The sequence below is a fragment of the Choloepus didactylus genome, chromosome 2, assembly GCF_015220235.1.
Source record: "Choloepus didactylus isolate mChoDid1 chromosome 2, mChoDid1.pri, whole genome shotgun sequence".
NCBI lineage: Eukaryota > Metazoa > Chordata > Mammalia > Pilosa > Megalonychidae > Choloepus > Choloepus didactylus.
The window spans coordinates 32,847,251-32,862,957 of NC_051308.1; the positions used below are offsets into that span (position 1 = coordinate 32,847,251).

The following is a 15,707-nucleotide window of genomic DNA, read 5'->3' on the forward strand; positions in this document are numbered from 1 at the left end:
AGAGCAGCGATTTTCAAATTTTTCCTGGTAGTGAAACCCCAGGAAGTTATGATGTTCTATGAGGAACTCCCTAAAATACTAATCCATTAAACAGAAATAAAGCAGTAATTCATTGCTAAGAATCAGATGACCTTATGCTAGATTCTTAAACAGCTAAGTAGCAGTAGCTATCAAATTTTAAGATAACAATTATGGGAGAAAACTTTCAAGTTGAGAAAATTCTATCCAATTAACCTGATCTGCTCTGCATATTAGAAAGACAGCCACCATCCAATGTTATAGCCACATACATCGGTCCAGCTCCCAGAGTGCCAGGACATCAGGGGAGCAGAGTGTGTGAGTGCCTGTCCACATCCTATCTTGAATTGGGAGAAGGGAGGGGTTTTCGAAAGAGAAAAGGCAGCAAAAGAGAACAGCAGGTACAATGGACAGTTTATGGGAAGGAAGTTTTATAAATCTGCCTAAACAAAGCAAAGCAGGTAGGTGACAGCTCAGATACATAATGGTGGATCTTCATGACCCACTTAGCACTGACACCATCATGAACCTATCAAGCCTTTGCTTTAAACAGCCTTGCAAATAACCACTCGCCCAAGGCCAGTATGTGAATGAAATTGTCAACACTGTTACTTTCATTAATTATACTACTGAAGACTGCAGAGCTTTAAAGAAATGCATTCCCCGTAGCTCCATCCTAAAGTATATCACTGAAAAGAAGATCATGCCTTCAAAAGGAACATCTCGATCAGTGTATAAGTAATAGAACATGATGTCATAAAAGCAGATACAACTGTGAATGTTCACTATAAAATTATCCTTCAACTCATAAAAAGAGCACAGATATATTAGACACAATGGTTTCTCAAAACCCCAGAGAAAAGTACAAATAAAGCTCACAAATATTACAATGGACTTTAAACAACAATAGTTTGGGGCCACAGCACTGCCTTACGAGTTCACTGATGTCCTGCTGGTCTATAGGGATTCAACAAATGGGTTCCCCAAATAATTAGTCCCAGAGGCAAAATATATCCTATTTAGGAGCTAAACAGCCCCAGTGAGTAACCTCTACTCACTACACAGCCTCCTTCCTGCAGAAACCTTGAAGGGGGCTGAATGGCAGTGAGCCTGAGCAAGAGGAAAGGCTGCAGACCCTGCCACTGAAGGATGGCCTGAGCCACAGTTTAAGCTGCAGCTCAAGGTGTGGCATCACCCACCTACCAGCCTCCAGGATGAGCCAGGGCAGCCCATGGAAAGGATCCAAGAATGGCAGGTCTCCAACAGCTAACATGGGAACAGCCAGCCCAAGGCCCTCCCCAGGACCCCACTGGGTCACCCCCCTCTTCCACCTCCATGCAGGCCCCCAGGGTGACCCCTGACCACTCAGCGAGGACATGTGAGGCAGCACAGGGGCATGCAGTCACTCACCCCCAAAGTTGGCCAACCGTCCAATCCGCGTAACCGGCACCTTCCGCTCCCGAGCCCGCTCACTGAGCTACGGGGCAAAAAGGAGGAGACTTCATGGAATCAGTGAGCCGGGCAGGACCAGCCCTCAGTTCACACCACCCCCACCTCCCATCCCCACCACAGAAGCACACTTCACCCAGAAGAGCCTCTGCATTCCTAAAACTCCAGACCACAGCTTCCAGGAACGCCCCAGGAGGGGCCCTGACACCAGCACCTCGGTAAGAGCCGCCCCATCCCCACCTTGCAGACTTACCATCTGCTTGTGAGGCTTGCTCTTGGGGTGAGCCTTGGCCTGCCGGGCCTTCTCAATGTCCTCAGCTGTGAGGCCCCCCACAGGGGACTGGTCCTGGTGGAAGAACCTCCGCTGGAAGTCCATGGGAGAGAAGGGGTCTCCAGGCTGTACGAAGAGCTTCCTGCTCATCCTGCCCAGAGGGGCGGCGGCCTGACCCGGGAGCCCGGCTTCCCTAAAGGGTCCGCTGCCCACATAGGCAGGAGCCGGGCCCTCGCTGTGGGTCTGATCCAGGGACAGAGGGGACGGATGCTCAGGAGAGAAGGCTGCAGAGACACCTGCCGAGTCTCCCGCTGCCCCTGGCCCTGAGAAGTAGCTCTCTGCTTCAGGGTTGTCGACGCTCTCAGGGTGAGGCTCTTCATGTTTATCCCAGTCCTGCAGGGCACAAAAACCAGCATTCGGAGGAGCAGGAGGCCAGCCAGGAGCCCCTCACTGTGTCCGGCGCCCACCCCTCCATGTAGGGTAGCACCCCTCCCTCGCTGACCCCCAGAGGGCAGACCTGGTGTTACTCCCACAGCCACTTCTGGAAGTGAAGACCACCCTTCCCTGGCCCCCGAGACCAGGTTCCAGGCTCTGAAGTGTGTCCTGGTGAGCCAAGCCCACTGGGTCGCTGAGCACCTACTGCACACCAAGCCGGGCCGGAGAAAGAAGCACTTGCAACACCATCCCTGGCAGCAAGTTTCCCAACTATAAACCGGGGCTAAGGAGGGGGCCTCCAATGGATTTGCAAAGGGTAAAAAGGAAAAAGGCAAAAGAAGGGGGAAGCTTTGAGAAGCAAGAGCACATCCAAGGCTGAGCGAGGGCCAAGGGAGCACAGCATGAGGCCACCCCCTGCCCACTCACAGCCAGCACGGCCCTGGGACAGCGTTCCCACCGGGCAGCCTCTAGCAGAGGCTCTGACGGAGACCAAGCCTGGCCATCCCTGGGGGCCTGGGGACAAGGGTGGGAGGGGGACACTGTTTTTGCCTTGTAACAGTCAGCAAGGCCTGACCTTCCACTTCTGAACCCTGCTTCCTCATCTGAAAACACAGCTCACCACAGTCATAGAGCCACATGGGGCCACAGACGATGACCCGACAGGGCCAGGGACACAGTGCCGAGGCGGCTATACTTAGAACAGAGGCCGGGATCCCCACCAACTGAAACGTGTGAAATGCCCACGGCAGCCTACGTGCAGGACTCCACCTGCTGCCTGCAGATTACACAGAGACCATGGCAGACCCAAAGCTCACTCACTTGCAGCTCTACAAGGTATTATGGAGGGGAGAGACTAGCTATGACTCTCATCTCACAAATGTTTTGGAAACTGAGGCTGAGAGCACCGAAGCAATTTGGTCAAAACTCCCCAGCCAGCAAATGGCGAAGTGGGGGTCAAAAGCCCTGGCTTGCTCTGCTGGCTACCCTGAGGCCACCCAACAGCAGTTTCCTTAGAGCAGAAATAAATCATGTTTCCACCCTTTGGGCACCTCTCAAGACAGGCAGGGAAGCCCTAGAGGGAGGAAGTCGGGAGCAGAGTCACGTGAGCCCCATTTATCATCACCTCTCCAGCACGCTTTCTCACGTAAAGCATTCCTCTCCAGGCAGCACGAGGGACAGGAGCCGGAGGGGAAGCTGCAGTCCTGCAAAGGAGCAAGCCCGAGCCAGGCACCCAGAGACCCTCGGCAAGAGGAGACCAAGCCCGGTGGGGGCTCAGCAAGAGGCGGGGAGAGCCCCAGGACCCGGGCCAGGCTGACAGACACGCAGGTCGGAGGCTCAGTGCTGACCGTGGGGTTTCCAGTAAGAGGGGCGACACCCGACCTGGCTGTGTCCCCGCAGCCCTCATGGGGGCACGTCCCTTCACCTTTTCACCAGAACCCACCCTGCCAAAAACACTAACATAAATCAAACAAGCCAGGGAGCGGGCCTTTGCCTTTGACCGTTTCATTTTCCTTTGTGATTTCTTTTTCTAATATCCAAAATTAAAAGGCCTCTCTTTAGTACCTTCAAGACAGGACCCAGGAAGGGCCTATGCCAGACAAAGCAGAGTGGGGTGACCAGGGAGCCCCTACAGGGTGGGCCTGGTCTCCTTTCCTGCCCCTGCACCCTGAGCCGGCCTTGAGGAGGTGCTCGGGAAGCCCGGGGGAGTTAGCTGATCTGGGCGATGAGGGTGCTGGACTGATGCCCCTAGGAGTCCTTTCCAGCGCAGTGATGTGTCCTTAACTAAAGCGTCAGCATCGCACAGCCCTGCCCCAGGTCAGTCATGGAGCACCGGCCGGGGGGCTCTCCAGCCCTGGCCCCGGGGACACCAGCTGCCACGGTGGTGGTCCCGGTCCGCAACCCTGGGTCTCTCCAAGAGCACCAAGTCCCAGCCCGCGGCCCCTCCCAGTGCCAGGCAGGCCCTTACCTGCGCCTCCCCGAAGACGGAGCCGAACTGCTCCAAGGCTGTGGACTGCAGGGCCCTGGCCGCCATGACAAGCTCCCCGCCGAAGCCCAGGTGCTGCAGGTGGGTTTCCACGGCCGCCTGGGCCAGCTTGACAAGGCCTCTGACCACCATGAGGGCGTCCCCCAACACGGCAGCCATCCTTCAGGGCTGGAAGAGAGCAGGAAATCAGGGAAAGGGACTCCCCACCACACACGGGCTCACACTCACACTGCTCAACTCCGCACGGAGTTGCCTGATTTTTCTACTGACGTCCACTTCTGATCCAGAGGAAAGAGAGAGGGGAAGTGCCCAGAGCTCAAGGCAGACTCTGGGGTGACTCCCGACCCTCCCGGGGCACTGGGAGCAGAAGTAAAGATTCCTGATTTGACCAAATAGTCATTAAGTCTGTGTGCTGCTCACCACTTCCCACACATTTCCTCCCCTGGGTCTCACAACAACCTTGTGAAAGATGTCTAGGAAAAAACTCACAGCCCAAGGTCTCACAGGTAACAGGCAGCAGAACTGGGACTTGAATCTGAGCAAACCAACTCCTGGCCCAGGGCTCTTTCCTCTGCTCCCAGGCTACAAGGCCAGGGGTCACCCACGGCAGGGGTGCCCCAGCCAAGCTCCCCGGTCACCCTTGCTCCAGCCAGTGAAGCCTCCAACAGCCACCCACAAGACAGAGGGACAACCGAGCCCTCCCTCCCCACTCTCAAGGCCAACCCCCAGGCTCAACTCATCACCAAGCCGATTTTTTCAAACTGCAGTCCAGACCCATAGCGCAAGCAATCTGGAAGATCCCAACCAGCATGAGAAACAAACAATGGCATGATGTAGAATAGAAAAGGCAGCATCAGAGAGCACTGTAGGTGGATTTCGTTAAACTTGTTTCCTGGGTATGTGTGTGTGTGTGTGCACACGTCTTTTTTCTCTACTGAGTCACAATGTAAAATGTATTTCAGAATACAGGTCAGCGTCAAAACTGTTTGAAAGCCACTGTAAAGTGGTACCTCACAGGGCAGGGTACACATAGTCAGTGAACATCTATTAAGCCCCCTTTAGGGGCTGCATGCCAAAGAAAAACACGCAAAAAGGGAAGAACAGCAAGAGGTCCACACAGACGCATCCAAGGAGCTAGACGAGCAGATCAGGTGAGCAGAGAAGCCACGATCGGGTAGAAGTCTCTGACATAAGGAATGACAAAACGGCAGAGAGGAGAGGACTGTGGAAGGCACTTCAGGGGCCAGCAGGAGGGGGACATCAACAGAGCCGCCTTCAGGGACACTGTCTGTGGATCACATAATTAAGTAACAGACACACAGATGGGGGAGTTCATAAAGGGCACTAGCAAGGGTCCTTGTCCAGAACTCGGACCACTGGAGACTTTGGGCTTGCTTCCGCCTGCACTTCACGGAAGCAGCCCCAGCCCACTGCAGAGATTCCTAGGCATGGGATAGAGCTTCTTCTACTTACAAGAATTGTACTGAAGGTCAGAGAAACCCACGAATGTGTGGGAGCCTGAGATGGCCTGCCATCAGATGCCCTCAAAGGACCCCTTCACCTCCAAAGTGACAACAGCTACCAGGCATGAGTGCTTTCCATACATCGTCTCCTTTTCATCTTTATAAAACAACCTAATGACATTATTATTGTTATTATCCCATTTCACAAATGAGAATACCAAAGCCAGAAACTGGTCAAGGCACTCGAGCCTCTGTGCCCGCACCATGCTCCTCCTGACCCCAAGGCCCTCTGCAGGGACGGGGCACTGCTCAGGCACCGATGGACCGTAAGCACCTGAATCAAAGCCAGGGAGGTTTTTGGAAGGTGACCATACCCTTGAAAAAGACAGGAGAGGTGGCAAGAAAGCTGGCCTGACCTATCACCCAGTGCCATTTCTCACCCTGCACTTCACGGCAATAAACGAGGATGAGCTCACAGACCAAATTTCTACGACTGGGAAGAGATCAAGTAATCAGAGCTCAGATGGGACCCGCGCCATCTCGTAACAACTCCACAGCCCTCTGACCCCACCCTGAACCTACACAGACACACTTTACTCACCACCTGCAACTACAGAGCCAAAGAACTGCCCACCAGGGCCCGCCAGACACTAATGAGGGAGAAGCTTTCAGATGGAGACATCAGGGCATCCGATGGCAGAGGCAGGGGCCCCAGACTCAGGTGTGCGGAAGGACCAGGGCTGATGGCTGCAGGAAGGCTCACCGCTCCCACTGCCCCAGGGATCCCCAGAAACAAGCCTTCCCCTTGTCCCACAGGCCACAAGCTCCCCTAATTCCTAAACTTTACCCCCCAGCTAACTGATGACAAACTTTCCTCAAAACTGCTAAAAATACAGAAGACCTATTTAATTCAGACTTCACTTTCAGGCTTAAAACTAATTCTGCCTGAATTATCCACCCAAGCTCACACAGATCATCAGGTTTCTCTAGAGCCAAGCCGATAAATGATTTTTTCCCCAAATTTCCCTGTCCTAGCTCGAGTGGCCCACCACACCAATAGGAATTAAATTTTACAAACCCACTGACGTTTCTGCATGCAGCTGTAACACAGGTCTGGAACTCACCAGAGTCCAACCCTAACTCTTCGGAGTTCTAAGAATGTTGACACTTAACATGTCTCTCTCTAAAGAGAGAAGAAAAGGATTTCTGTAACAGGCCAAAATTATACATACTTTACAATGATGCTAAAAAATAAAATAAAAAACCTATTCATAAAGGGGAAAATGTGAGTAAATTGAGCAAAAAAAAAAAATTAATTCCTGTATTTTACAAGGTAATTCTGAGTAATCGTTGTCTCAACATTTTCCTAACTTTTATAGCGCATACACCCTGCTTTCAAAATGGCAAATACATGTTGTTGGGGATTGAATCCCGTCCCTCACAAAAGGCATGTGGGTGTGGATCCATTGTAAATAAGATCTCTTCAAAATGCTATTTCACTTCAGGTGTGGCCCAACTGAATCAGGTAGGGCTTTCATCCAGATCAATAAGCACAGTGAAAGTTAGACGGGGAGGGACACCACAGGGAGCAGCCAGCAGCTGGAAGTCAACAGAACCTGGAAGGGAAAGAGAAGGTGCCGCCATGTGCACTGCATCTGATGGAAAAGCCAAGGAACCCCAAAGTTTGCCAACCAGCCAGAAGGAATCAACCCCAGTAAGAAGCAAGCCTTCTGGCCTCTGAAACCCTGAGCCAACAAATTCCTGTTGCTAAGCCCACCCATTGTATGGTATTTGTTTTAGCAGCTGGGAAACTAAGACATGTCATCTAATAAATAAATGAACCTTAATTAGTTATGCCTTTATTCCTGCAGAATCAGTTGGGTCCTGTACCAGTGAACTCCAAATCCGTGCCAAGCCTCACCCTAGAGGTTTGGACTCAGGCCTAGGGAGGTGAGATGACTCGGTCCAGCTCCTCTTAAAGGAAAGTCCCATCCATGTGTAAATAACATCAAAAAAAATTTACATTCCTGCTTGCGGTGAGGCAAACTTGTTTTTCTCAAATCCACAGATGTTGCTAGTAAGCACAGGCTGTCATCTATGAGCAGATTCACGTGTGAACACATTTCAAAACTGCAGCCCATACCCATCCCCCTTTGACAAATATCATTTATCTCATGTGCATGTGCTGTACCCAAACCTCCCCAGGCATTGCCTGGCACAAAGGGAATCATTCACACCCTAATCAACACCAGGTACATTTTTGCAAAAGTCTCTACACTCAAAGGAGCAGAGAGGAGGGAGGGGAAAAACTGCCAGAAGGAAATAACTTTCCAGAACTTTTCTCACCTTTTCACAACTGGATCTCAAAATCCCTGCTTCTAGTGCAACAGAGTCCCAACATGACTCATAATTGAACTATCCCACAAGTTTGCTACAAGCCGCCCCCCACCTACCCTGGGAATGCACCAAGAACCAGGCACCAGCTATACCAGGAGGCATTTCATCAAGACTTAAAAAAATAAAATCAGAAGTCCCCAATGCACATTTACTATACAAATTAAAGCCCTATTACCACCATGATTTCACCTACAAGTCTGGGGGCCCTCACTGGAGTCACCATGCTCCCCACCCACACACATACCCCACTTCATCCTGCTGGTTCTTCAACACTATTGCAGATTGAACTGTATCCTCTGAAAAAGATGTTCACGTCCTAACCCCAAATGTGACCCCATTTGGAAACAGAAATTTTGAAAATGTTATTAGTTACACTGAGGCAAAACTAGACCTGGGTGGACACAATATGAGTGAGGTTCTTATAAGCAGAAGAAATCTGGACACAGTAAAAAGAGAGAAAGCGCGAGAGAGATGACCAGGTGACAGAGGCAGAGACTGAGTTATGCCAAAAGCCAAGGCACATCATGCCCAGCCACCTCCCACCAGATCCCTGCAGACTTCAGAGGAAGCCTGGCCCTGCTGACATCTGGATTTTGCACTCCCAGCCTCCAGGACTGTGAGACAAATTTCTGTTGTTGAAGCCAGTTGGTCTGTGGCGCTTTGTCACAGCAGTCCTGGCAAGCTGGGACAAACAGGTTTCTGGAGCCTCGCCTGTGAACGATACAGAAATGGAGCGTTCGAGCTCTTTGCCTCCGTGGTGGAGTGTCCTCCCACAGGCCTCGGTGCCTGCCCTCTCTCCTCTGAGGAGAGCTGAAAGTGCTGGCTGCGCACAAACAAGCAAGGAGCTGGGCGTGGGGAACAGGCACCCCCAGTCAGGCACCACTAGGCCCTAGGACCAAGATAAAAAGTCACTCGGCCATCCATTCCACACAGGCTCACTAACATGGCCTCTTGCACACTGGCGGGTCCCTGCGGCCCTGGCTGCGAGGTGCTCACAGCTGTGGTGGCCTGAGGGCACGTCTATATCGGGCACAGCCGCAGCGAGAGCCAGAGACCACTGACGCTGACCGGAAGCAGCAGACGCAGAGGTGGCCAGGCAGGGGACGGGCTGCTCCCAGCCCTGCCGCCCCAGCCGTGACACCCCAGCTGTGACACAAGCGTTCCTCAGCCTCTTCGGTTCCTCCTGTGTAGGAGAGAGCTCTGGGTGGTTTTCCAAGCCGCTTTTCAGGTCCTAACATGTTAAACTTCTACAGAGAGAAAGAACTGGAATAAGCCCGCTATACCATCCCCAGGGACAGAGAATGAGAGAGAAGCACAAGGCGGCTTCCCTTGACACAGGAGTCCCCAAGCTCTGAGACGATTTTTCATTCTGAACCTTCGCTCTCTGACCTTTCCAAAGCGCTTTCAGAAACTACCTCATTCACGCTGGAAAACAGACCTACACGTTAGCTGGAAATTATCTGAGGCCTGGGGACCTTCAATAATCTAGTCTCCAAAACTGAAGAACACCCACAAAAGTGACTTCTTCCCAGCCAGACAGAATAATACGGATCAGCAGGAAAATGAGTTGTGCTCTTTAAAGCAAGTAAATAAAACAGGCAGTCGTGGCAGGCATGAAGCAAATGAAAGCATGTGACGCCTTTCCCTCAGGACCCACATGGGGACAGGGAGTTTCACTTTGGGTGGAGTGATTTCATACACACCCCAGCCTCCTTCCCATTCACGCCAGACCTCACCACCTGCTGCTCGTCTCCCCTGTGAGGCAACTTCAGGCCAGGGAAGATGCATGTATTTACCAAGCAGCTGTGTAACGCCCTTCGCCCTTCATAACCATCGAGAGGGACATCACAAAACAGCTGTTATCCAAGCAAAAGCAGTGGGGGTCTGTGTCACTAAAAACTGGGAACACACCCCTCCCCTGGCCTCTCCCCACTCATAGCTGCCTCAGTGGCTGAACTGGTCTGTGTAAGAACCCACACGCAAGCTACACAAAACGCCATTTGCCTTCGGAGGCCAGAGGGACCAGGGCACAGTCCTCCAGAAAGCCTTCTCTCTCCTGAGCAGGTTTCACCAGCCGCCTGCTACACACACGCATGCCCACACGTCCCACAGCCCCCTCAAGTCCCCCACACCCGAATCTGGCCCCATCCCCACCCACCCCTCCCCAGGCCCCCCAACCTCAGGAACGCTGCCACCATCTCTGTCTGTCTAGGCCACTGTCCTCCCTCCTGACTGACTGCCACAGCCCTTACTGGCCTGTCTGCCCCCAGCCTCAGCCCCTCCAATCCATTCCCCAGGTTACTGCCAGAGCAATCAGTTTAAAAGGGAAACTCCTACCGAATCACTCCCAGGCTCCACGGCTTCTCCTCCGAGATCCCTAGTGGGGCTAAAAGAACCTTCTTGACCTAGCCCACCCACATCCCCTCCACTAACTCTGCATTCCAGCCAGCCGGCCCAACTCCTGGAACCCAAAGGGGAGCCCTCCTGCAGGCTCTGCATGTGTTCTCCTTCATGGGTCTCAGCTTAAATATTACCTCTTCCAGGGAGCCTTCCTCCCAGGTTCCATGCCAAAAGCCCCTTCTATGTCTCCTACACCCTATTCTTCCCCCATCATAGCAGTGACCACACTCCAAACCTGCCTTGTGTAACTGGCTTCTCCCCCAGGTGGCTGTCAAAACCAAGAGAGCAACCTCGGACCTCCAGCGCCTGGCACAGGGCCTGGTCCAGAGCAGGCAGGTAATAAACACATGTTAAAGGAAGTGAACCCAGCTGGTCCCTCTGTGTGGGGCTGGCTCACACCTGCCAGCAGCTTTTAGTCTGTAAGAAGAATCAAAGGCCTCTTAGGAACCAGGTCTGAGGCCGTGAAGCTCAAGCTTTAGTTTGCATCAGAATCACCTGGAGGACCCATTAAAAGACAGACTGTGGGGCTCACCCCCAGCGTTTCTGGTTCTATAGCTCTGGGATGGGGCCTGGAACTCTGCATTTCTGACAAGTTCCCGGGTGCTGCTGATGCCCTCAGTCCAGGACCGCACTTTGAGAACCCCTGTTCTGGAGGAAGAGGGGGAAGGGAGCAGAGGCGGCCCGAGCCTAAGCTGAAGCCGGGCAGGAAGTCAACAGAGACCTATTCTAAAAGGCCTTACCTGCCTACCCCTCTCTCCAACCTCGCACCTGCCCCTTCTTTTTCCATTATTCCCTCCAGAAACTGAAAAAGGAAAACAGAAGTGAATGAGACTAAAGACAGTGATCCCAGACCCAGGGCACCTGGGACTGTCACGTCACGCACTCTTTGGAAAGTTTAATAGTCTCCAGGAGGCCCCAAGAGGGGGCCATTCACGAGACCCCTCACACCCAGCAAAGAAAAACCTCCTTTCATTTTGGCCACAAACTGTCTCAATTTCTAGCCTGCTTGGGCAATGAAAAGTTCTCTTACATCCTTGAAAGTTTCCTTTTTTCTTTTACTAATAGAAAAAGGAAATATCAGTTGATTGTTTGTTCCAATGATTCAGAAGAATGTGTGTCCTGGGGAAAAGTCAAACTTCTGAGCCACAATCCACAAACTCTTGGCAGATCTGCCCTTCTCAGTCTTTACAGTCAGCCTTTATTTTGACCGTCACTCAAGTACCTCAGGCACTTGTCCATCGAGTGACAGTGAGATTCAGCCTCAGTTTCTGTCAGCAGGTTCAGAAATATCCTAACTCGCTATCAATTTTCAAAGGCAACTGAACGCATGAAAAAGAACCCAAGGGACGAGAAAGAAACATAGCCTCCATGCTTCCCCAGTCAGCCCAGCCCAGGCCTGGTGTGTGAAGCCTTCACAATAGCAGAAGAGCCTCTAAAGAGAGCCACACCTAACAGCCCCGTGCACTGCCAGGACGCCCCAAACCTGCACTTCAGCCGAGAAGTCCCCTTGCCCTCCTCGCCAGGCCACTGTGCGCGGTAACTACCCTAGAAATCCTGCCAAAGCCTTTTAAATTGCACTTCCTTAAAAACGGATATGGATGATGATTCAGCTACAAAAAAAAAAACAAAACATTGTCTAAAATTGGTTGGGTAAATAGTGGCATATCCATAAGGTACCTCATACCCATACGATGCAGCCATTTAAAATGACACTGTTAGATGTATTTATTAACAAACAAGAAAGTCTATTAATATTGTCATATATGGGGGAAAAGCAGGTTACAAAACAGTATGACCCTTTGTTTTGGAGGGAGGTGATGATGGATGGATGATTGGTAGAGCAAGAGAAAGAACGCAAGTCTACAAAACATTAACAGTGGTCCCTGGGTGGTAGAGAATGAAAGTGTCCTTGTATTTTCTTCATTTTCATTACCTATATTTTCTAAAATTGTATACAAAAAACATGTACTATTTTACCATAGATAACAAATAAATTATATTAAAATACTGAAATATCTTAGAATTGAAAAAAAAGGAAACACAAATAATTTAAGGAAACTGTTTCACATCCCTTAAGTGTCTGTCCCGGGTGGAATGGGCAGAGGGCTAGGCGGTAGATGGGAATGTGATAAACAATGCCCCTCCGTGCCCTTGTTTAGCCACCATCCTTCAGCAGAAGGCAGCTGCCCCTAACGGGCTGCCAGGCAGCTGGAACACGGCCACCCACTTTGGGGACAGAGGCTCAACTGCTCTTTCTCAGAAGAGTGGTGAGGAAATCAGAGGCACATGCAGCCAGCAGGTTTGCTTCCCCAAATCCTGACCCTTTAGTGGGAGGAGAGAAATAACAAGTCCTTCGCTCCCCAAAAAACAGGATCCTGGTTTAGAATAGTCTAAAAAGTCCACTATTACACACTTTCTGAACCCCCTAGGGCAAGGATCAGTGAACTACAACCCTCAGGTCAAATCCAGCCCTGCTGTCTGTTTTTCGTAAATAAAATTTAATTGGAACACAGCCACACTCACTCACTCATTGACCTATTTTCTCTAGATCAATCATTTACATATTGTTTATGGCTGCTTTTATGTTACTTTTTTATTTAGGCTACAACAGCAAAGTTGAGTAGTTGCAAGAGAGACACACCTATGGTCTACAAAGTCTAAAATATTTACTATCTGGCTCTTCAAAGAAAGTTTCTCCACCTGTACTCGAGGGCAAAACAAAAACAAATATAACATGAAATATAACCACAGCTGTCCCAAGAGATCTGGAAAGGTCACCAAAACTGTGTAAGAGCAGCCCGGGAGGGCTGGCATTGAGGCGAGGGCCGTCGTCGCAGCTCTGCTCCCAACCCTGAGCTGCCCACCACCCAGCAAGGCAGCCCCTAAGTGCCACTCATGACGTGGCCAGGCCCTGTGTAGAGGCCACCTTCCTGTCCACCTCTGCCCTCCTCCTGCCACTGTGGGAGGCTCACGACCCGACTGCTGTCAACCCAAACCGACAATCACCACTGTCAGTTCCCCGGAGCTGATGTAAATCCATTCACCCTCCATTCCTTTGTTCCTCCACTTTCCCAGTTCCCTCACCTGAGCCCTGTTGTCATGCAGGTGGCTGGTGGTTTGCGCAGGTGTGCAGGTGTGCGTGTGCATGTGCACATGGGCGCGCGCACTGCTGCCTCCACCCTGAGGCCGGCACAGAGCTCCTCCCGATGGGGGGAGGCCTGCCCACCGTGGACCTCACCCGGCTCTGCACCTACAGACCCCTGGATGACCCAGTGGAGCCATGCCTTGTGAGGAAAAGAGTTTCTTGGCCTCAAGATGTCTCGAGACTAAGGACTTGATGTTCTCTTGAAAGCTCCTTCTGGACTATTCGGATTTTTCTTGGAACTGTTTAAAAATTATACACTCTTGCACACACAAGGGCTTGGTGAGAAGCAGGCACCTTGACCCTCTCCCCGAGTGAATTTAACCAGTTCCCCAAATGTCATCACTTTGGGAGAAGCAGAAGACTAACACAACATAACAACAACTGCAGCTGCTCTTATTTACTGAGTTTATTATGTGCCAGGCTCTGTGCTAAGTTTATATGTGAATTATCTCACTATTTTTTAAGGTAGTACTATTATGCTACACATTTTATAGATGAGGATGCTAAGGCAAAGAGAGGTTAAGGAACTTGCCCAAAGTCACAGAGCTTCTAAGAAAGAGAGCTGGGAATTGAGTCCATCGTGCCTTGAGGGACAGACAGGCAGTTTTAAAGGCGGAGGAGAAAACAAGCAAATGAGTGTTTTTGATGTCACAGGCTACAAGCCTCCATTCTTCACCCAACTGGACGTAAGATACTCTTAGGATTCCCTGGGTGTGTTGTCCTGATAGGCACTGGGTTGTGAGAGTGAAATAAAAGCAGCAGAAGGTGAAGCGTAAGTCTCAGATGACAGTCCAGAGAGGAGCCCAGTGCTGTGACCAAATCTGAAATTCCACATCCCTGAACAGGCCCAGTGCTGCAAGGCACAGGCAGGGGGCACAGAGGGTCCCCATGGCCTCCCCTCTCTGGTGAGCAAACATAACTGAATTCAAAAAAGGCTTTAAATGCAACCTGCCTAGAGTGGGGTCCTGACTAAAAACCCACTAGTTTTCTGCTTAAAACATTTAAAAGTATTTTGTTCAGGGGGTGATACTGGTGGAGTGGTTAAGATGCTCTGGACTTAGGTGAGCTGGTTCGAATCCTGCCTCTGCCACTGACTTGCTAGTGGAACCTAAGTCATCATTTGGGCATATTGTTAAGCCTCAGTTTCCTCATAAGTTATGAGATGAGTGAATTAGATAAGTGAAATAATGATGCTTAGGACAGTGCCTGGCACACAGTAGGTGGCTAAGAATCCTAGCTGACATGACTGCTATTACTGCCACCCACAGACACTCCAGAATGGAGTGCGGACTTGGCAAGAGAAAGGGAGCGTGAATGAGATCAGGGTCTGGATAATCCTTTTATTTATATCTCCAGCATTCCCTGCTCAGTACAGCCTCACATATGACTCAGGAGGCAGGCCAGGGTGGGGCAGCGTGGTCTCGCTCTGTCTGGGACCAGTGCGGTTTATTTAGCGCTGTGGCAGGAGCATTGTTCAGCAGAGTCATTCCAGCATGCTGGTGGCCCACTCAGGGTGCCTTAGAAACAAACAGGACATAAATACCCACTGGTATTACTTACCCGCATCCTTTGGGTGCACAGTCATTGTCACTCTTACAGGGCTAAACAGCACGGGAGGCTTTCACCCAGGCATTTTCCAGTAAAAGCATCTCTGACTCCCGCAAGCTCCCTGGCCTCCAGTCTATCACGCAATCTGCCGCCAGATTAATCCTTCTAAACTTCACTTTCATCCTGCTAACCCCTTGCTCAAATGGCTCCTTGCTGTCTACAGAATAAAGTCCAAACAACTGAGCCTGGGAAGCAAGGCCTTTGCAGTTAGGCCCCAACCCTCCTTTCCCAGGCTCCTGACACCAGTGCTGCATGAATTCCCTCCAATCCACCTGGCCCTGCTCTCCCAGGTGGGCAAGCCCTGCCCCTTCACCTCTGCACACCTAAAACCTGCCCATCACCATGCAGGTGGAAGAGCGCTGGACTGAGCGGGGGCCCAAGAATCAGCTCCACCACCGGCCAGCTGGGCAGCCCCAGCCTGTTACTGAACCATTCTCTGATCTGTTCCTTACCTGGAAGTTACAGAGTAACTTCTTATAAACTCCAAATTAAATGAGAGAGGTGAACGTACTTTGAAATGTATAAAAGTCCCATATA

At 51.1% G+C, this 15,707-nt stretch overlaps 1 protein-coding gene across 3 annotated transcripts in view; it reads right to left on the reverse strand.

The window, feature by feature from the left end:
* Positions 1–15,707, reverse strand: part of COQ8A (coenzyme Q8A) — a 90,794-nt gene that overhangs the window by 52,524 nt on the left and 22,563 nt on the right. For 2 of the 3 annotated variants that reach the window (XM_037822708.1, XM_037822703.1), the window contains exons 2-4: positions 4,140–4,325; positions 1,721–2,131; positions 1,429–1,495 (exon numbers count right to left, since the gene is read on the reverse strand). In XM_037822708.1, coding sequence (XP_037678636.1) covers positions 1,429–1,495; positions 1,721–2,131; positions 4,140–4,316 — 655 coding nt within the window. In that variant the 5' untranslated portion in view covers positions 4,317–4,325. Of the gene's footprint in view, positions 1–1,428; positions 1,496–1,720; positions 2,132–4,139; positions 4,326–15,707 lie in introns of those variants that run through there. The other variant, XR_005214755.1, reaches the window with a different exon arrangement.